The 22782-nt window shown below is 47.3% G+C and overlaps 1 protein-coding gene across 1 annotated transcript; it reads right to left on the minus strand.

Annotated features, from left to right (window-relative positions):
* Nucleotides 1-552: 552 nt before the first annotated feature.
* Nucleotides 553-21261, minus strand: LOC135810399 (sushi, von Willebrand factor type A, EGF and pentraxin domain-containing protein 1-like). Its single transcript, XM_065323892.1, has 7 exons — nucleotides 21053-21261; nucleotides 19491-19778; nucleotides 13365-13568; nucleotides 10945-11331; nucleotides 5763-5948; nucleotides 2768-2953; nucleotides 553-809 (listed from the first exon to the last, which is right to left on the minus strand). Exons 1-7 carry the CDS (start codon nucleotides 21099-21101, stop codon nucleotides 553-555), a joined length of 1557 nt encoding a protein of 518 aa, XP_065179964.1. The 5' UTR covers nucleotides 21102-21261.
* Nucleotides 21262-22782: the final 1521 nt, after the last annotated feature.

Here is a 22782-nt window from a genome sequence, read left to right on the forward strand (position 1 = left end):
ATATCATGGGCTGAGGCCATTGCCACAGCCACCCATGCTTTGGCTGCAGGTAGCGTCTGAATGTTACTCGGGCAGACATCGCTTTCCACCTTCCCGCCTCTTTGAATATCGAGTCCGGCAGCCGATTCGAAACGAGTGGCCGGTGTATAACGCCAGGCCATAGCCACAACTGATGAGCAAGATTCTCGCAGTTGCTGTAAAGCCGATCGATTGGCATCCGCAGCTGGTGCCGCTAGCTCTCCCAGGTGCTGCCACAATTGCAAACCACTCTTTGCGATTGGCTGGTCTGCTTGATTGACTGTCCATCGCCCTATCCCGGTCGCAATTGTTTGCGCACCAGCCAAGTGCACCACTTGCATCAGTGAATAGCAGCAAGTTGGGGGACGGCGTCCACTTAGGGTGTAGGAAGAAGGACCGGCCGTTCTACTATTCCAGGAGCTCAGGCCATCAGCGAAGATATTTGAGGCGCTCTTCGGAGAGCTTGATCAGGTAATACGGCTGCCGGTACCAGTTGGCAAGTGACCACAATCTGCAATGTGCGTCCTGGGACTATCACTCTTGTAGCAAATGAGAGCTTTCCCAGAAGATACTCGAGTTGACATTGGGTGGTTGAAGCTGTGTGGAGAGTGGCCCGTAGGAGGTCGTGAAGCTTGGCACATTCGTCCATCGGCAGACTGATGTGATCGCGCGGGTGTCCAGGATGACGCCGATAAATGTCAGTACGTGGGCTGGACCCTCCACTTTTGCTGGCGCCAGAGAAACACCGAGGTATGTAAACGCACGGCGCCGAGTAGCGAGTTGCTGGCGAGCTAACACAGGTCCAGAGCATACATCGAGGAAGCACTTTTGCTGAAGCCAGAGAATCACCGAGGTATGTAAACGCACGGCGCCGAGTAGCGAGTTGCTGGCAAGCTAACACAAGTCCAGAGCATGCATGGAGACAGAAACGTTAGTCGAGGTACTTCCCGTAATGGGAAGATGCCAATAACGTCAGGACTTGAGCTGGACCCTCCACTTTTGCTGGGGCCAGAGAAACACCGAGGTATGTAAACGCTCGGAGCAAAATAACGAGTTGCTGGCGAGCTAACACAAGTCCAGAGCATGCATTGAGGAAGTAACGTTAGTTGAGGTATTCCCCGTAATGCAACAGGCGTGGGAGTGCGAACTGCCCGCACACCATCCATTCACTGGTGGATGCGACAGAGTTCCATATAGCTGGCCTGGAGCGTAGTACAGTCTGAAGGGCAGGACGCTCTCATAACAGTATTTATCCTGCCAGCGGATCAACAAGGGCCACTCCTCCGGGTAGACGGGAATTCGGCAAAATGCACTTTTAACATTGAGCTTAGCAAGATACAGCGGGGCGAGCAATTGTCTAATTATGTTTGCAGCATTGTCATCTTGACATTGTGGAGAGATACGGTCTGCTGGAATGTAATCGTTGACACTTCGACCCTCCAGGCTTTACAAGGGTGTGTCGTGTGTAACTTCCCGTTTGTCTAGGAACCGCATCTACGCCGGAACAGCACAGAGACGAGCAAGGGGGTGAAGAACACGGGCCAGCTGTTTCAAGCCCGCTGCAAGAAACGGATCGTTGCGCAGAAATATAATCTGGGTTAGCATGTGACCGTGTTAAATTCAATGGATCCCAGTTTGTTGAGTGGATGCCGATGAAACCTACCACAACACCACAATTACGACCATGTGCAACATACCTCCGGAGCATAGGATCAGGATGTGAGTCCAGTAATTTAGAGAAGTGAGAAACTGAGTGCTTAGACAGTTACTGACGAGGCCTAAAACTTAGCCCTGGGGTGCTCCTGTCGGCACAAGGAAATTGTTTGGGAACACATGTTCCGCAAGTTGCATGCTCGAAAGTCCAAACAGAAATGACATGCAAGAGACATTGTGCAGGATTTTGAAGGGCGCGTGCCCACGTGACTCGCGCATGCGTGCAGGTTGGGCCAGCTCGCTGGGCTGGCTGCTAACTCGCATTAGCATGCTAACTCTCATTATTATTTTACTCCCTGATGAAGCCCTAAGGGTGAAAATTTGGAGATTCCATTTCTTTTGAATAAAATTTGCAGCGTCAACGACCTTTGTGCAGAGGTGGTGACTGATCGTAATATGAATCGGCTGCAGTGGAGCCTCCGTGTTCTGAAAAACATTAAGAGCATATCCTTGAATAATATACTGGTACGAAATAAATCACGGCAACCTCCAACCCGACGTGTCCATTGTTTGTATGTGGATGCTAAAGTGAATGGTACGCTGTGCTGGTGTGCGTGTGAGAGAGCATTGGTACCCTATGTATGTGTGTGTGTGTGGGGGGGGGGGGGTCTGCATGTGTGTGTGTGTGTGTGTAGGAAGAGAGGGGGGGGGGGGTGTCTCCATGTGTGCATGTGGAGGTCTCTGTGTGGGTGGGTGGGGGTCTCTTTGTGTGTTGTGTGTGTGTGTGTGTGTGTGTGTGTGTGTGTGTGTGTGTGTGTGTGTGTGTGAGGGGGGGGGTCTGTGTGTGTGTGGTGCTGGTGGGGGGGGGGGGGGTCTCTGTGTATGTGTATGTGTGTGTGTGTGGGGTGGGGGGTCTCTGTGTGCGTGCAAGTGCCCGAGAGGGCGTGCGGGTGCACCTGGTTCTGCTTGCATGTTTGCGGATGCTGGGGCTAATGCATGGTTACTTGGTGTACTTCGTTACCAAGCCTTGGTGCCAGGGGTAGGAGTAGCAGGTTGAATTAGGGGACGGCAAGAGTGATAATAGTCCATCACTTACGTTGACACTCGGGTACAGGCTGAGACCATGCCTTGTTTGCCATACACGTTGCTGTCAGAGTACCAGTTGGATGATCCACCATGGAATATCCTGTATCACATTCATAAGTTACTGTATCCTGGTATCTCACACCTGTATGTCTGGATTTACCATTGGTAAGTGAATCTGGTTGTGGACAGCTGATACCTGTTAAACATTCAATACAACGTACACATCATGTTACTCAGAAGCACCCCAAAAGCATCTGCACCACTTTACTGTCAGGTTAAAACGTAAACAACCCCACATGACGTGTGGCTTGACAAAGGTTTACGGGCAATCGTAGCTTTACGTACCTCCTCCCGTACGTTCTACAGCCTTTTCCAAGTTGGCCTGCATGCACCCTCGTTCTCACTTTTTGTCACCTTTTGTTCCGTTGGTGTGGGTAGCTACTTGCGCACCCATATTTGCCATAGCTAACCCAGACCCTTTAACTCTCTCTCTCTTTCTCACACACACACTCTCTCTCTCTCTCTCTCTTCCATAATGATTGTAGATGTTCCATTCGTCTTTTTCTCGGTCTCCTCGTCTCCTCTAATAGATGTTGTTCGACATATCTGTTCCCGTTGTCTGTTGTGTCTGGGGAGTATGACTCCACTTCATATTCAACATTGGCGCCCGACTCTTGCTCGAAACCCACCACCCTGAGTTCCGTCCCAGTCGTCCTCAACCGCCATTTGTCTCGTTGTCAGTAATCCTTGTCTCGTCTTCAACCTCGTCTCATCTATGTCAACCTCATCTCGTCTATGTCAACCTCGTCTCGTCCAAGTCGTGCAGGTCTGCTGTTTCCCCTATTTATCTCTTCCTTTCTCATGCGTCCTTCTTCGTTTTTTTTCAAGCGGTAGTTTGTGCCTTTGTGTGTCAGCTATGACATCAAACCCTGTAGTTCCATGCCCAGCATGTAGGTCAGAACCATCCTTAAAAGTTTGAATGATGTAGGTTCAACGATCGCGCCGCCAACCATACATTTTGAAATTCTGTTCGTAGTATACCTTCTACCATTGAAATTTCGATTTTCTTGCTGAGAGGGGTAGCTTGCAACTTCGATATGGCTTGTTCCAGGCATGCTGTGAAGCGAAACCCTGTTGAAATAGTGGTGGGGATCTGCCCTGCAACTGCTACAACAAAAAATGATTCGATCTGAGAAAGGGTGAGACCGCGAATCTCGGTTGAATATTGAGTATTTCAAGCCTTTTCACGACGAAGATGGAGTTCGTTTTGGAGATGGACGTCGTGGCAAAGGACATGGTTTCCGACTTCTGGCGTCTGGTGAAGCCAGGGATCATTTGTCCAGTCAGGTCGGCAGCCTAACGCTCGGTAAGCTTGTGTTTGTATACCGTTCTGCTCGATGTGGTAGATCACAAACAATTTGACTTCACACAAATTGAATTCTCCATCGTGCGTACGGTATTTTATATTCAGAAAATCCCAAAGTGTCTCTGTGTGGCCGTCCTATGCCACGAGAAACTCCAATCAGGCTCCTATGTCCTCTGCCTTCTTGATTGAATGTCCTCTTCGTTTGAACAACGAACACAACAATCGAGGACGGCTTTGCAATGAAAAATACAGCTATACAGGAGCTGAGACGTCAGGTCGGAAATTACTGGTCAGTCGGCGACACGCATTTTTCACAAAAATTTGCGTTTCACCTGCTGGGAGAGTATGCGTGTACTCGAGTCTCATCCTGAGCACGTTTTTTCTTCTTTTTTCCAGCTCCAGTATAGCTGTATTTTTCATTGCACCGCCATTGCACCGCCACTACTTCAACAGAAGATAGCTCCAAAGCATGCCTGGAACAAGCCATATCGAGGTTGCAAGCCACCCCTCTCAGCACTTTTTTTGAAGAAAGTCGAAATTTCAATGGTGGAAGATATACTATGAAGAGAATTTCAAAAATTATGTTTCGCGGAGCGATCGCTCAACCTACGTCATTCAAACTTTGCAGGATGGTTCAGACGTACATGCTAGGCATGGAACCACAGAAGATGATATCATAGCTGACACACAGAGTCACGCACACAGCAGATTCGTGTGCACAGGTACTAAATTAGTGGACGTCGTCATCTTCTTCCCGCTGATCTCAAATGTACTATGACGTGCTATTTCGCCTGACGAAGTGAAGAACGTGCTCAGGATGAGACTAGAGTACACGCGTACTCTCCCAGCAGGTTCTGTGGATGTCGCTCATAGATGCGTAATTTCGCGTGACGACCTGCTCCTCACCGACCAGCCTCCATGACGGTGGTAAAGTCACCAAAAATACCAAACTTGAACATATTGTGCATGCATCCAATAGAAAATTTGTGCTGAGTACGTCGAGTGGCCATTCCAAAAGTACAAAGCTATTTCGCAAGCTGTGACCCTGAAATCTCGTCCATTGGTAGCCGGGGCAACCCTCAGCTGGAAAGTGTAAGCGATGGCATGCTACACTCCCCCGTATGCCCTTGACAGTACGATTTGAGGCATGGAGTAGTGATATACCAGTATCTTACTACTCCCTGATACCAAATGCATGGGCGTCGTCATCTTCATCCCGCAGATTGAAAATGTACAGGTGTCGCGTGATTTCGCACAATGATGATATGGCCAGCGAGACAGTAGTGCTGCCTTGGGATCATCTCACTGATAGGGGCAGCGCTCGTACAGAGTGTCATTGCTGATTCATTTTGGTTGGTCATGCAGACAGAATTGTCAGCATGGCATGGACTTACCCTCCACCAGCCGCTAGATGCTAACGCAGTCCGCACAAAATAATAGTTTAGTTGTTCTAAAGAAATCATGGCAACCCCCACCCCAATGTGTCCATTGTGTGTTTGTGCATGCTAAAGTGAGTGGAACGCTGTGTGGGTGTCCGTGAGCGTGAGCATGGGTACATTAGTGGTGTGTTTGTGTGTGTGTGGGGGGGGGGGGGGAGTGAATGAGGGGACAGCAAGAGTGATAATAGTCCATCCCTTACGTTGACACTCGGGTACAGGCTGAGACCACTGCTTGTTTGCCATACACGTTGCTGTCAGAGTACCAGTTGGAGGATCCACCATGGAATATCCTGTACTACATTCATAAGTTACTGTATCCTGGTAGCTCACACCTGTATGTCTGGATTTACCATTGGTAAGTGAATCTGGTTGTGGACAGCTGATACCTGTTATACATTCAATACCACGTACACATCATGATACTCAGAAGCACTCCAAGAGCATGTTAACCCCCTTAGTGCCCGTTCAACATGTACACAAGCCCAAATAAAGTGTGGCAGGACAAAGGTTTACTGACAATCGTAGGTAAGGCGTCTAATACGGAGACATGTCTTGTCGAGCGGTCTTGGTGCGAAATGAGCGTACTTTCGCTGTTAGTTTGCCAAGACGCAGATTGTCCCTCCCTTTCCACCCTTTTCCTTTGGCATTTTGTTTCCCCGCTTGGGGTGAGGGGGGGGGGGGAGGAATGGTCCACCTATTCTGTCTGTGTGATGTGAGGCGTGATGCCACGCAGTTGTGTGAACCTTCTGTCCGTTCGTATACCTTGGCTGGCAAGATGGTACCGGCCCACGGTGGGCGGTTTGCTGGCCTCGGTGGCCGTTTGTGTGCACACGATAAGCTGTATACTTCCGGCCCCCAGCGGGTAAGATGATTTAACCCTCTGTAGGCGGATTGTTGGCCTTGGTGGCATTTAGTGTGCCCTCGGTGGACTTTGTGCTGGTTTAGCCCTCGACGGGCGGTTTGCTGGCCACGACGGCAATTTGTACCACCACTGTGGGCAGTATGTGATTGGCCCAGAACGGGCTGGATGATTTTCCCTCGGCGGGCAGTGCGACGCAGCCTGCAGCGAGCCGGTCCTTACCTGGTACTGTTCTTTCATCACAGGCATGCATCTTTACACAATCATTCAATCTTTCCATGTAGTACATGTATCTGCGCAATCCACATCAGTCCAAATGAACACTAAGTTATCTTCCGTAACATTTCCCAGCGTTCATTTGGACTGGTGTGGATTGCGTACGTGCAGGTACTACATTGAAAACCTGGAGACATCTCCATTTTGCTCCAGAAATCACTCGATCGATTCTTATTAGCCCATTCAGCACTAAAGACTTCTATATTGAAAATGACGCCTAGGGGTTGACGACGTGCATACAGTTAAACCTTTAATGGCGACAACTCGGATATGATGTTGCAAAAGAAAGATCCACGAGCGGGATTCAAACCCAGCACCCCTCCCTGTCTTTCCGGGACAGTGCCCTACCGATTAGGCTACCGGGGATCACACATACTCATGGGTTCTTCTTGCTACACTGCGAGAGAGATCTTTTCTGAAACGTACTCCAAGACTCGAGGAGAGAACTCCCGGCTAACAACTAACACTGACAACTAACGACTGACACTGAGACAAGACGAGACAACAGTGAAGGCATGCAACGGGGACAAGACGAGCAAGTATGTACACAACGGGGACAGAAGACGGTGGACGGTGGAGCCGCATGTACGCAGGAGTCAAAAACAGCGCAGCAGCGTGTACCACGGCACAGCAGCATGTACTACAAAGAGACATAAACGCAGCAGCACTTACGACAAAGAGACACAAGCGCAGCCACACGTACGACAATGCGCTACACGCGTAGCCGCATGTACAACACAGAGCTACAAGCGCAACCACATGTACAACAGATCACTCTTGACTTTAATAGCTGCTTTAAGTGATGCAGCCATCCAGGGGCAGGGTTTGTGGCGTGATTTCCGACGATCAGGTGAGGATCTTCCAATATATAGGTACAAGGCACCTTCGAGGATGTCAGTGAGGGCGGAGACAGCCGTGACGATCCAGTGGGAAGCAAGGACCTGAGACCATGGTACATCTGCGAGAAAAACATTCATTGCATTCCACAAGTGAGACAGAGCGCACTAAAACATGACCACAGCTTTTTCGGAAAAAGTCGAGAAAATCGCGATTTGAATTCCGCGGCAAAAAAATACGAAGTGCAGTGCAACGCGAGTCGCTGTTGTTGTTCTCCTCCGTCGATTGGACTGTTCCGGATGCATTTCTTTGTTGCAAGTAAGATTATTTGTTTGAGTTTGCAAACCATATTGCGCTGAGTCGCCTAAAATTGATCGTCATCGATGTATCGAAGGAAGAGCCTAATGTACTGCGGAGCAGAAGAAGACGATATCCTCGCACTCCATGCGCAAGATGAAATATTTCGAGGATTTGCGTCGGAAAAAGAAGGAAGACGATGTTGGCTACAGCGACGAGTCATTTGAGGGCGACACTTTCATCGAGGGTAAAATAATTGATGCTGGTAGTCCCATGACCTGCAGTGACGAGGAATTCTACTCTGATGACAACCTGACAAGCAATGGGCATCGTCACTGAGTTGGGAGGTGAGTGGGCCGATGATTTGGCCAGAGTGGACATCGCTGCACATATCCGGGACAATGCCAGTATTGGTTGCAAGTGCAAAAACAATCAATGGACTCTGCTGCTCCCTTAAGTCGATAATTTGAGTACCCTTATGCGGAACATCGCTAGCACGAGCAGTAGGCAGCGAAAGCAGTACTCTCTGGCGAGCGGAGAAAACCGTGTGCAGATGGGTTTTAGTGTGGGGAATATGAGTACGACGTTGAGTATGTTGAGGAAGACTGTGTGCAGCAGTGTATACTGTATATCAGAAAGTACAGGTGGAGTGTGATGGAGAGGACGTGGCGTACCAGCTTCTTCGAACGTCTACAGATGTTGACCGTATTTTCGCTGGTGGTTATCCAGTGGTGCTCCAACCAGGTATTTCGGACACCCAGCTCAGCTGCCTATGGAAACTTCGGATGTGGCCGAGTACCTGTCGGCTCATGCTATAAGACCCTGGACAGAGGAACTGACCCGGAAAGGATGAACCAAGGGACATATCAACTGTATGCTAAAATGACCATCCCATTGCTGTACAATCATGGAATTTCACTATTTCAACAGTGCTGCATATAATACCATTGTAGCAACACTTAGACATATCAGATCAATCCAAAACTTTCAGACACTGAACATTAGGTGTGTTTGATCATTTTTGAACAAAAAACTGAAAATAGAATTTTTGGTCTGTGGTCATACCGTAAAGTCGCGGATAAAAGCCGGGTTTGCCTACAAGCACATCGCGCATAGAAGCCTGAAAATCAAACGGGTCAAATGCATATAAGCCTGTCGCGCGTAGAAGCCTGGCTTCTATGCAAGCGCGGATCGGGTTGGTCAATAGTGCATGCGCTATGTACAGTGCATAGTAAAACTGCCGCCATACCGGTAGTCAGTGGTAGATCTACGCGTGTCGCGCATAGAAGCCTGGCTTCTACGCAAGCCCGGATCGGCCGATGTGCATACAAGCCTGGCAAAAATATCAGTGGTGCATATAAGCATGGTTTGCATACAAGCCTGGTTGGCATTGAAGCCTGATGTAGAAAGCGGCTTATGTGCTTATAAGCCCGGCTTTTATCCGCGACTTTACCGTAATTATTTTAGCGTGCTCTGGCTCATGTTATCCGTGGCACTCCGGACATTGTACCTTTGTGCAGATGGTGGGCTACGACAGGTGCTGGCTGCTGTGGGGGAAGACTTTGAGGAGGAGAACTCAGCCATCAGGACGGCATGGTCTGATGCGCCAAGAGGAGGCAGATGTTGAATGTGGGTGAGTTAGTTAGGGATGTTGCTCACGATAAGGTCTAGACAGCTGCCAAGTCCAGACGAGCAGAGGTGGGTGGGAAAGGTCACCGATTGGGTCAAATTATAGCATGAGAAGAGGTTGTAAAGACTCAGACCCTGTGCATCCGTCTGGTCAGTTGGGCACCAACCGGAATACCTACAGTTGTAGTTGCCTGATATCACAAGGGCTTCGGGCTTCCTTTGAGTTGATTGCAGGGCTATTTGGAAGCGGTCCAGAAAAGTCGAGAAGTCATCCGGCGACGGGGAAGGAGCACGGTAGATACAGGTTACTGTTAGTTTGGGTGTTGGCAGATCAGAAGGTGAGACAAGCTTATGTTCAGCGAGTGTGAGCCGAAGTGCTAGCGCTTCCAAGCCCGGTTGCTGAAAAGCCGGTAGCTGCTCAATGGAAGTACACAGACCTTCACGAACTAAGACTAGAACTCCTCCGTACCCCCTGTGTGGGTCACGGTTCTGTCTATTTTCTAAAACAGGTCGGTCTGGAAGGAGGCATTCATAGTTTGGCACGTGGAAAGCTTGTGTGGGAGTTAGCCAGGTCTCTGTAATGCATACTACGCTGGGTGTGTGATCCTCACAGATTTGAATGAGTTCGCCCGACTTGCTTGCTATGGAGCGAGCATTAAGGACACAGATTGTAAGTCGGTGAGGAGCAACATGTATAGAATGAGAGAAGGGTGGGGCAAGGGCGTTGAGCGGCGCAGGGGTTGAAGTGCACGAGGAGGGAGAGAGGTTACTCATTGGAAGCTTCGAACGTGGAGTGACTACAGGGGCGTCGGGATTTAGTCGATGTTGCTGCATCATTGTGCATGTTGATTTCCTAGATTGCCAGTTCAGGATCATCATTAAAGGGTATCAGAGCTGAACCTCCAGGGCCGAACTGTGACCTTGGAAGGTCAGAAGTCTGCTGTCGATACCTTGCTGAAGTCTTCCGCATATATTTCCACGTGAGCGTAGGTTGTGGCGAAGTACTTCGATTCGGAGATACTGCATGATATAATTTCGACCTCGCGATTTTCGCACGAGGTGACGATTGCTTCAGAGCAGCATCCTGGATCTATTCCGCCCACATAAAGTACTGAACGCTTGATGTGCTTTGCACCACAGAGGTCAGACTTTTCAAGCCGTGTAGGGCGCGGTTTCTGGTACGGTGAAGTTGTACTTCGCCTGAGAGGATCCATGTTTGTTGCTTCGGCTGCATGGACTGCGCGGGAGCAGATACGACATGTCCAGAACGGTTCTGGTCATGCCGCATGGCCGCCGCCGGAGGCTTTTGTGCGTGGGAGGGTGCGGATCCGTGGGCAAGCACATGGCTGTACTAGCCTGTGCCAGGTACCTGAGTGCTTATACTCAGAAGTAGCGACAACCTCAGCCATTTGAAACTAATCTTTAACCCTTTCATTGCTGGCCTACTTTTCAGAAGGAAAAAATCACACACAGAGACTACATACCTATGCTGGGCATGTTAGTTTCCTCCGATGTTGCCATCACATCTTCATCTGGCACAGTAGTCTCCACAGCAGCATCAGGTGGTGATGTCGTCATCACACCTCCATCTGGCATGACAGTCTCTGCAGCACCATCAGGTGGTGATGTTGTCATCACATCTTCATCTGGCATAGCAGTCTCCCCAGCAGTATCAGGTGGTGATGCTGTCATCACATCTTCATCAGTCATAGCAGTCTCCCCATCACCATCTCCACCAGGCGGAGTAGTTGCAATTGCAATGTTTATCTGTCCCGTAGTACTTGTTATTGATAATCCTGTGCCAAGGTTTCCAGGCTGGTCTGTGCCAAGGTTTCCAGTTTGATCTGAAGCTGCTGAAACTGGATCCTCCGCTGTATTTAAAAATGCAATATTGACAAAATAGGGCAGCAAAGATATTGATGTTCTCCAGTGTTCTCATAAATCATATTTGCCACGCTGCCCATGTCAAGATCCATGGTATTGCGCCCTCTTCCCTCCTCCTCATCCTCACCCCCCCCCCCCCCCGCCCCTCGAGTCCCTCCTTCTTAGCTCCCTTTCCTTCCCCCTAGTGGTCTACCAGAGCAATCACACTCACCACAGTAGTGATTTTTCAGAAATGAGTAGAAGAAGTACACCCACACAGGCAGATAACACTCAACATGGAAATCAATGAAAGGACCACCAGCATCCGGAGAAAGACCCTCAAAATGCAAAGAAGCAGCATGGTCAGTGGTGAACATGAGTGACTAGGTAGCAGGGGAGCGCCTGAAAAAATGCAGGGTTCTAGCCAGGTCAACATAGTAGGGGGGGGGGGGGCAGTTACCGTCAAATTAGGGCGGTAACCTTTTTCCCCCTTTTCCCAAATTGCCTTGCCATGCAAACCCCTACTTCACCCCAGACAAGCATGCCGATATGACCCCTCTGTTAGTGACTATCCACTACATTTTTGTTGAATTGCCTAAAAAGCACAAAAATGACAAATGAGTAGGGGGCATCACATTTCTACAGGGGGCGCTCAATCGGAGTAGGGAAGGGAGGGGGGGGGCTGTGCCCCCTACCTTCCATTCGCTAGAACCCTGAAATGTCTCCCTACATCCTAGGAAAACACGCTTTTCGGCCTTAAAAACGTGTTTTTTTCACGGCTGAGCGTAGCGAAAGAGTGGAAAAACGTATTTCCCACTCACCATTTTCTTTCCGTGTACTGCTGCTCTTCCACTGCGGAACTCTCTCTCTCTCTCTCTCTCTCTCTCTCTCTCTCTCTCTCTCTCTCAGCTTCCATCATGGTCTTGTGTTTCCCCATGTTAGCATGGAGTTTTCCCGCCCGCCCTCCCTTGGGTCCCGTACTTTTATGCTTGTTTTTCTGCTGTTTTCTGGTTTTTCCATGGCATGCCGCATGCTGTGTTTGTGTTATGTCCCGAATGTTTTGCATGATTCCTTTTTTCCACTTGTTTCTCTTCGTTTCTTCCTCATTTCTTTTGTTCATTTGGCTTATACGAAGACTAGCCAAGCTTGCTTGGTGATGTCAACCCGGACAAGCGTATAATAATCTCTTTTTTTTGTGTGTGACCGGCAACGGGGCAGGTCCCATATTAATAAAAGGGTTTTAGGCCGCAAGGCGAGTTTTCCCCCCAGCCCGGTTGAGCGGTCGTGGTTGGAAATTTAGGGAGTCGGATTTTCAGGCGCTCCCCTGCTGCCCAGTCACCCACACCGTGCCATTGCTCTGCCCGTGTCTTGCACTGACATTTCTCTTGCTGGCCGACATGCTCTTTATTACTTTCTGGCCTTGTTTGTTGCTCGCGTGTGGCTGCGAGTGCGGTGGTACGGTACATTGAGTACATTCTCTGGCACGTTTTCCGTGAGTACATACTCTGGTAGACCACTATCCCATGTACAAGCTGGTTGCTATGTGAGTGAAAACAACTATTTCATTCTTCCTGCCCCTTTGCCAATCGGCCCCAAGAACAGAGAATTAAAAAATGTATGTAACAAACTACAAAGCCATACGCACAGGCATAGAATACCAAGAACATCGGAAGACACATCTAACCAGGTTGGGTGGGTGGGCAACTTCAACTACCACATGGAAAACAAATACATCGTGTGCACTATTTCGCTATGCTAAGCTGTGAAAAAGTAAAACATTCAATTCTCCCCCTGCAATATCTTCTGAGTCCGGGAGCGTGCATTTGCATGTCATGCTAGTCATGTAAAGACCCAGTTTACATTTGTTGCGACACTGGTATACTCCCTGATGAAGCCCCAAGGGTGAACATTAGGAGATAGTGAATTGTAAAATCGCAACGTAAGACGGTGGAAGTGGTATTGATTTTGAGAAGATAACTGGAAATGAAAACAAAAAAATGTATGTACTTCCAAACAGAACAACTTGTAGCAGTTTATTCACCTTCACACACAGGAAGCTGTCTCCAGAGCCCTGTTCTGGACTTATATTTAGTACATGTGATGACAGGATTACTCCCAGCTTTCAGCTTGTATCCATCCTTACACCGGAAAGTACGTGTTGAACCTAGTGTATGGCCAGTGTTGTCACTGTCAACCAGCATTCCATTCAGCACATGTTCAGGCTCTGGGCAATATGTAGTGATCTCTATGGAAACATAATGAAGCAAAACTGATCATCATGTCCCAACACTCACCAACAACCTGCAAAGTAGAAGTTCGATGCTAAAATGGAAGACATAAAGCGCAGTTCACCACAGCAAACTAACACATTCGTCCATGCCCATCCGTTCTCTTCCTCAGTATTGCTCTTCAGATGGTTTGCAAGGTCCATGAATTGTTCTTCTTTGATGAATTGTTACAATACATAAAACTCTCCTCCTTCATGCGCTCTAAAGCCGACCATTGCTACCCTCGGTAGCCATTACTCACACCAATAATCTCAAACAACAAAGGGGTCACGGGTAACAATAGTAGCAATTGTCGCAGTGGTCAGCTTTAGAGCGCATGGAGGAGGAGAGTTTTATGTATTTTAAAAGAAAAAGCCGAATTGTAACGTTCACAGTTTTATGAATTGTTACATAGACGAAATAGTAACTTTGTTTTCAACCTAGAAATGTGGCCACTCCATTCTTTTTAAAACTCGGATGTTGAGCAAAGAGTATCAAATCTATTGAGAAAGAAGAAAGGAGCAATACGTTACAAGACTTAGTTATGACTGTCTATCTGACTGTAAAACAGAGAGATTCCTGGCTGTCCAAGAGAGTGCTCAATACCGAGAGGCAGAGCTAGTTCAAACAATAATAAGAGGACAAAAAAAGTGTTTTTACTCCGAGTTTCATGCACTAAGCGATCATCAGGCGGAAAACAGTAATGAGCAACTCTGGATCAGTCTGCATCTGCAATTCATCATCAGCCTACTACATTTATAAAGCATCTGCAATTGACCAATCCCGAAAAGATTGTCTGGATTCGAAAGGGGGCATGTCGACTGAGAGTACACTGTACAACACATACATGGCACTACCTGATCAGCATGCGGCACAGGACGTGTTTGATAGTTCGCGTGTGAATGCGAGGGTAAGTACACGGTTTTCTCGTTAGTTGCATGCAAGAGAGACGATGCGACAGAAAGCAAGGCCCTTTGTATTTTTCTCTCTCGCAATGGTAATGGTCTGCTGTTGGAGTTGAAATGCTAAGACATAATCCTTGTTTCGCTCTTCTGTGTAGTGTGAAGAGGTCAACGAACATGTAGAGCTCACTTTGATGAAGTAGGCAAGGCTGTGAGCGCTGTGGCTCAAAGCGATAGGCCCTAAATCTTACGAGATATTTCGAGCACTATTGTTTGTTGCGAGCGCTTCGTCTTCGATGAGTCCTGCCTCTTTCCTGGCAGCTGCCCTCCTATAGGACCAACCACGAAGTGACTGTACTCATCTGCAGCCGATCAATGTTATATTGCACAAGAAGATATCGTTTTTGCCAAGCCAGTGCCCCGCCAAAGACCATCGCCGTGTCACACCGTCGGAACGAGTTCATGATGAGAAACATCATTCCCGCGAGCGTGATGAAGAACTATTTCGGAAGACAACATAGTCTTTACCCCCGGGACGACAACTATGCGCACGTCCTGCAAGGGGAGAATGTCACCAGCGACATCAAAGACGACGACGGCAGTATTTCGGAAACCTGGAGTCAGCGGAGGTCGTCAAGCTCCTCCGCGACCCGGTACATGTACAGTATAGGTGACATGTCGATACGAGTGTGCGGAAACACAGCATACACTGTAGTAATGTTGCGAGAGTTTGCGGAAAGAGTCCAAGTCGGGAAATCCATCAGCTCCAAAAGCTACCTGTAGGTGGGCGATGAGACTCCAGCTTCAGACTACAACAGTCAGGACTTGTAAGTAGTTGAACTTTGTGAAGCAGCAGATCGAGAAGTTACCTGAAATAGTAGCTGTTGCAGTATGTCGGCGCTTTGTAGCTTGCATTTTTTACGGAGAGTCGATCGCCACGCGAATGTTTCTCTCCTCACCGAGAGCTAGCTGGCCTCCAAACTCCGTCAGGGTCTGCCTAAGGTACCGATGGTCCTTTGACTAGCTGCTGGCAGGACTCCATCAAATCCTTTTGCTTCAGCTCGGCGAGCAAAAGTCTCTCTCTCTCCTCCGCCATGAGCTGGCACACACAAACTGAATACAAAACGATGCACTTCACATGTGCTGGCTTGCACGCGTGCCCCCTTTCACGAACCCAGACAATCTTTTCGGGATTGGTCTATTCATCATCAGCCTACTACATTTATTATACATTATCATATTGACCTGCACTTTCCCAAAAAAGGAGTATTTTATAAACAGTTTTTATTGGCCTTAATAGTGGTATTATAAAAACAGCATTTATTTGCTCAAAAGCCAATAAATACTGTTTATAAAATACCACTAATTCAGAAAGTGGTAAACATCATGCAACTGCATTGTCAATAAAAGGGGGTTTCAATTGACAAACCGTTTGTCAACTGACAACCGCTCTATTTAGTTGCTATTCACTCTTGGCATATTCGCTGGATGAAAAATTATTTTATTCCCGTAGCTCTGCAAAAGACGTTACTTCAGTTACGTCTAGCCAGGGTCCACACAGCTTTAATTCCGTGTTTGTGCCGTCGGCATGCCTGGGGCTATCCCGTACCTGCCCCTACCGTACCATCAAAGACAGCTGGCCACAATATTCAATTAGCCCCTGCACCCGTGACCATGCAAGCACCTCCAAGTGCACCCGCACGCCCAGCTTGGGCACTCGTGCACCTACGCAGACAGACACAAGCGCACACATGCACACACACGCCACTGGCGTACCCATGCTCTGACACGCAGACACCCGAACAACATACCGCTCACTATGGTGTGCACAAACATACAATAGACACCTTGGGTTGGGGGTTGCCATGATTTCGTTTGGACAATTCAAATATTCAAGAATATGCTCTTTGATAATAATTGATTGAGTAAAGATGCATGCCTGAAACTAGCATCTGCCCGCCAAGGGCGCACAAATGGCCACCAAGGCCCGCAACTGCCACATGGCTACTGATCACCAGCAGCACGGAACCATCAAGAGCACAGAAGTGATTTTCATTGAGGCCCAAGTAATGGCTGTGGAAACACAGATGGCAAGAAGAAAAATCAGGGAGTCCATCGAGATTCGAGAGTGTTGTCCGGAGATCAATATCTCCTTCGGATGGCCGTTGAAGGCGCTAGCACCCTCACAGTGAAACTGCTAAATCGTGCTGTGTCTGTGTAGGGTTGTACACGCAAACATTGTGGTATACACCTTCGTACACACATTTCCTGCACTTTATCTGCTGAGCTGCTGCATACCCACTCTTTCAGCGCACTTCTCCTTGTCTGTTGTACATGCAAATTCATACACTCAATTGCATATGGCTATTGTGTGTTTCGTTTGTTTTGTACACGGACATACATTCGCTCTTGCTTGCTTTCGTTATAAAAGGCAAGGTTCGCCCCTTGTATGTGTGTTGTTGTGTATGTGTTCTGACGATGGGTGACTGGCCCGAAAAGTCAATTTTTTTCGACATAACTAACGAGAGAGCTTGGAAGCTCAGGGCCCTATGCTTTTTTGCCTAGCTCATCATACATGTTATTATAAACTTTCTCTTTGCATTCGAGGGTAATACGACACCATCTACCACCTTGATGACCTAGGCAAAAAAAAGCATAGGGAAATTTTCATTTCTTCTATTTTTTTTTAGACAAAACCTAGGATTCGAACCCGCACTATCGCCCTGTACGCATTTCCCGATACACTTCGGATACATACTCATTCTTCCAAGTTGCTTCACGTTATGATCTTGCATTTCAAAGCCCTATTTGAATATTGTGGCCAGCTGTCTTTGATGGTATGGTACGGGACAGGTGAGGGATAGCGCCAGGCATGCCGATGCCACAAACAAACACGGAACGAGAAAGCCTGGAAGCTCAGAGCCCTACACTATGCTTTTTTGCCTTGATGCCCTAGGCAAAAAAAAGGATAGTACATTTTTCATTTCTCCTATTTTTTTAAACATAATCTGGGATTCGAACCCTCACTATCGCCCTGCATGCATCCCCCAATACACTTCGCATACATACTAATTCTTCCAAGTTGCTTCACGTTATGATCTTGCATTTGAAAGCCCTATTTGAATATTGTGGCCAGCTGTTTGTGGCCAGCCGTCTTTGATGGTCCAGTACGGTACGGGACAGGTACGGTCGAGGGTAATACGACAACGTCTACCACCTTGATGACCTAGGCAAAAAAGCATAGGGATGTTATGGCATAACCTGGGATTCGAACCCGCACAATCGCCCTACATGCATTACCCGATACACTTCGCATTCATACTCATTCTTCCAAATTGCTTCACGTTATGATCTTGCATTAGAAAGCCTTATTTGAATATTGTGACCAGCTGTTTGTGACCAGCTGTCTTTGATGGTACGGTACGGGACAGATACAGGATAGCGCCAGACAAAGGTCCGCCCGCCGCCACAAACACCAAATTAAAGCTGTGTGGACCCTGGGTAGCGCCAGACGTTACTGAAGTAACGTCTTTTGCATAGCTACGGGAATAAAATAAGTTTTCATCCAGCGCACGCGCCAATTCGACATCACTAACGAGAGAGCTTGGAAGCTCAGGGCCCTACGCTATGCTTTTTTGCCTTGATGACCTAGACAAAAAAAAGCATAGGGATGTTATAAATTCTTAAAAAATAAAGACATAACCTGGGATTCAAACCCGCACTATCGTGCGCCCTGCATGCATCCCCCGATACACTTCACATACATACTAATTCTTCCAAGTTGCTTCACGTTATAATCTTGCATTTGAAAGCCCTATTTGAATATGCATTGTGGCCAGCCGTCTTTGATGGTACGGTACGGTACGGGATAGGTACGGGACAGGTACGATCGAGGGTAATACGACACCGTCTACCGCCTTGATGACGGCAAAAAAAAGCATAGGGATGTTATAAATTTTTCAATTCTCCTCTTTTGTTTTTCAGGCGTATCCTGGGATTCGAACCCGCACTATCGCCCTACATGCATTCCCCCATACACTTCGCATTCATACCCATTCTTCCAAGTTGCTTCATGTTATGATCTTGCGTTTGGAAGCTCTATTTGAATATTGCGGCCAGCTGTATGTGGCCAGCTGTGTTTGATGGTACGGTACGGTACGGGACAGATACGGGATAATGTTGCATGGAAAAGCGCACTGGTATTTATTGAGTCAAGGCAAATTTATTTGAATTTCATACTGTTGATGGTGTGGCCACTAATGAGTGTGGGTACTTATCAAAGGTCAATATATAGGGGTAATATCGTTATACCTATAGCAATAATGTTATAGAGGTCAGCCAATGGTGTTGCCAACCGCCCGTTTTTGTCCGAATTTTTACGGAAAACTGAAGGTTTGTCCGCAGTACGGATTTCAATCGAATTATCTCGCAAACGATCATGTATTATCGATTACTAAAACCTTCGTAACTCCATCGTTTTTTATACAGATTCAACAATCGAAGAGTCTACGTGGTAGCGAAAACATCCATCTGTCCAATGCAATAATCACCGAAGAGTGACGATGTCGGACTCCAGAGATATCGCACGCCGTATTTTCATCTCTGTAAATACTAGTACTGGTTTACCCCCATTATATCTAAATATTTGATCGATCTCTTCGCCATTTGGGGGGAAATTACACTAATAATCTGTCAAAATGTTGACCCGGAAAAAACAAGTACGCAAAACTCTGAAAAAATCTACAAAATGGCACTGGGCAGTACGCATGGGGGTAGAGGGCACTTGGTAACACTGAGCCATTGTATACAAAAGTCAATGGAGTGATTCGGTTTGACAGAAAAATATCGTTATACAGGTGATGTTGTTATAGGGGTTATCGTTATAAGAGTAGGTCGACTATAATCACTTGGAAAATTATGACGTTACTGGCCCAGAAGTCACCCATTGTAAAAAAAAGTTTATTTAAATGGAGGAAAGGTATAATTTACCACACCTACCAGTACATTCCTTCTGAACAGTCCACTCAATGCCATCATTTGATTCGAACTTGATTTTCTGACCCCAATTCTGGGCACTGACTTTTCTGAAACCATATCCAGGGTTGCATTTATATTGGGAAGTGAGGACACACTTTTTCGACGTTGTATTAAATTTGAATGTGTTTGTCTGCATTGCCTGCTGAAAGGCATTGCTTGGTGTAGTGGTGGGTGTGTTTTGCAAGTCTCCACTTATACAATTCTGTTGAAAGGTCACGTCTTCACTCCCACTGCAGCACTGACGATCCGCTGGGAATTGTACAAAGAAAGAGTGAAGAGGAACAGGATAGAGGGATTAAAACTTCACATTGTTTAGCACAACCTTAGCACTCTGAGTAGTAATAATCGTCATTATTTATGTGCAATAGAACACAGTCATTCTAGTGGTGGTAAAGTCCAACGCGATGAATGAGCCACGTTCTCTGAAGAGCATAGTTTCCTATAGTGTCAGCGACATGCAACCTGGAGCTATTATAATTATTTACAAGGGCAGATTTCACTTGCCAAAACTGTGGATCCAGAACACTGCCTCTTCATGGACTACAGCACGACTATCCGCACAACAATCACTTCTCCCAGTAACTGACCCACAAGCTACTAGTATGATTGTGTTGAGACAACCTATTTCTGGCTACTACATAGCACTGCCGTACGTCCTCCACCTTGTAACAATCTGTCACCGTCAAAGCATACACAGCCATTGTAGTATGCGATCACAAAGCAATTTGTCTACAGCCCTGAACTGAGAAATCCAATCTAATGAATACGATAGCGCTGAGTGTGACGCAGCAATATCACACACACACACACGCACACACACACACACACACACACACACACACACACACACACACTAACACACACACACACAAACCACACACACACACACACACACACACACACACACACACACACACACACACACACATACACACACAACACTCTGAACACACACACAACACTCTGAACACAGCACTACATTATTCTTGAGGTTGGATTTCTCTGGCCAGAACTGTAGTTATTCTAGTTCAGGATGCATCGCTACAATAGGAAAAAGGACGAGATGTCTAATGAAAACGGTCTACCAATTAGCTGTGCTGTTTCAGTAGATAGTCCTGGCTATAAAACTATCTCGGCTTCACACTGCAACAACACAACCACTATTAGTCGTCTGAGCAAGGCTGCACTCGTACTCCTCCCCCCCCCCCCCCCCCCGCGGAAAAAGATATGGAGGTACACGACATGTATTTCTATAAACCCTTTTTCGTCAGAGTGCACTGGTGTTACTGCTTTGCCCTAAGCTAACCCTCCGTTTCGTGGTTATGCTATTAGAAGAATACTTTCGACAGCTTGAAATATAATAGCCTCGGACCCCCCACACCTACAGAGGCCAGGCCTGATGATATTGGTCATAGTTATTAACACATACATCTATGACTGCATGACTGTAAAATTTCACTCCATATTGAATAATGTGAGAGGGGTTTGTTGTCACAAACGAACAGTTCACTCAGCTCACTCACCTGCCAGCGCCAGGAACGCAATTAGGACCATTGCTGCTCGCCACGCCATAGTGGCTCACTCTTTCTGGAGTCACCCTAGTCCTCGGGCACTGCAGAATTCGCTGGACAACGAACACCACCTTCAACATACAAGAGAAAGGTGTTGGAAAGGTTATGACAACAGCGTTTGCAGTGGGAAACAGGATAGGCATCGGCTGAGAAAAAAACTCCTCCACTAACCGGATTCATTTTTCTTGGTAAAGTTGGCGCTTGTTCTGCGGCCGAGACAACTGGCTTGCTTCTTCGACACATCAAACAAGACATTGGACAGATGTAGTCTTCTTGCGCCGTTCATTCACCCATGAACTAGTTCGCTCAGCCGTAACCAGCAGATTGTAACGACTGCATATCCGTGACCGATATTTCGTTGAGCAGCGCGCTGCACTGCTGCCGTCACAAAGAACACCTTTCCATCTCTGCTTGCTATAACTAGTAAAAGCTGAGCAGGTGGCTTCTGGACTTCCACACCATGAATACACGAGCTGTTTCCATCTGTGGATCCGAAAAAGGCTATTTTCACTCAGAAGCCTTGCTGAGTGCATGATCTGCGGCTGACCAAAAAAATATTTGTTGAGGTACTACTAGTACTAGTACTACTACTACTAGTACTGAGTACTAGGTCAGCGCCTGCTTCGCGATTCGCTCATCTTCTCTACTCTACTCTACACAGTCACTGTGCAACTAAAGTTTCTAAACGGGCAAAGGCCGGGGTCGTACTTTCGCGCCATCACTGCATCAGGCATCAGTAGGCATTACCATGATTACCATGATTACGAATGCACGTTACCGCGTCGTAGATCTACGACTACGTCCACGCTTTCACCGACAACGGAAGTGAAGACCAGACGACTGTGTGACTGATTTTGAGTCTGTGTCAGGCTGCATGCAGTGCTAGTAGTAGTGGATCGTGGTACTGGTATTTACTTACTGGTTGTATGAATAAAAAAAATGGGGAGTTTTACTTTTAGCGACTCGTGAATGAGAGCGAAAACGAGTGACCCGTTCCCCATTGCGTTTAGTTTTAGCAACTCGTTGATACAGTCAACTTCGCTTATAACGACACTCGCTGGGGAATCAAAAAAGTGTCCTTATTCGCGAAGTGTCGTTATACCCGAAGTCTCATTATAATAATATTATGTATTACAGTTGGAAGGGACTTTGCTCTGGGCATGGAAATGCTGTCGTTATTCGCGAATTGTCGTTATATACGCAGTCGTTATTAGCGAAGTTGACTGTAGTTGATATGCGCTAGCACTTGCAAGGTCTGTGCGCTAAAATGCATAGATCTACGTACCCAAAGGCAGAACAACAGGGACCAAAAATCTTTCTCGTAACTCGGAGTTTCGTGTTCATAAACACTCGAGTACTCATCAGACGATAAAACATAATGATGCTATTCGCTAGTTATATAGGGTAATTGTAACGCTTTGGCGGAGGGAATCAATATGCACGCACGAGTATAATTATGTCCTTCGAAATCAGTTCATTAGTTGTTTTGTCCACAGTTGTAGTCTTCGGGGTGCTGAGTCGAATGGTCTTGGTCCGAGGAAGCTGAGATGCTCCCCTCTTATTCCTCCTCTATTCCCAATCGAACTCGCGGACTTCCACCGAAACTGGATGACTGCGCCCTACTAGATGGGGATTTGTATGCAAAATGTCACTAAAAGCGCCATTTCGTTCTTATAAAAGCA

This window comes from Sycon ciliatum, chromosome 2 (genome assembly GCF_964019385.1).
Source record: "Sycon ciliatum chromosome 2, ocSycCili1.1, whole genome shotgun sequence".
NCBI classification, from domain to species: domain Eukaryota; kingdom Metazoa; phylum Porifera; class Calcarea; order Leucosolenida; family Sycettidae; genus Sycon; species Sycon ciliatum.

Excerpts from the sequence above, each read along its gene's own strand:
- LOC135810399 (XM_065323892.1), bottom strand. The coding sequence starts at position 21,101 with ATGGCGTGGCGAGCAGCAATGGTCCTAATTGCGTTCCTGGCGCTGGCA. Across the intron at positions 11,332-13,364 it reads ACAGCTTCCTGTGTGTGAAG|CGGAGGATCCAGTTTCAGCA; the intron begins GTGAATAAACTG and ends TTTTAAATACAG. Across the intron at positions 5,949-10,944 it reads AACTAACATGCCCAGCATAG|GTATCAGCTGTCCACAACCA; the intron begins GTATGTAGTCTC and ends AATGTATAACAG.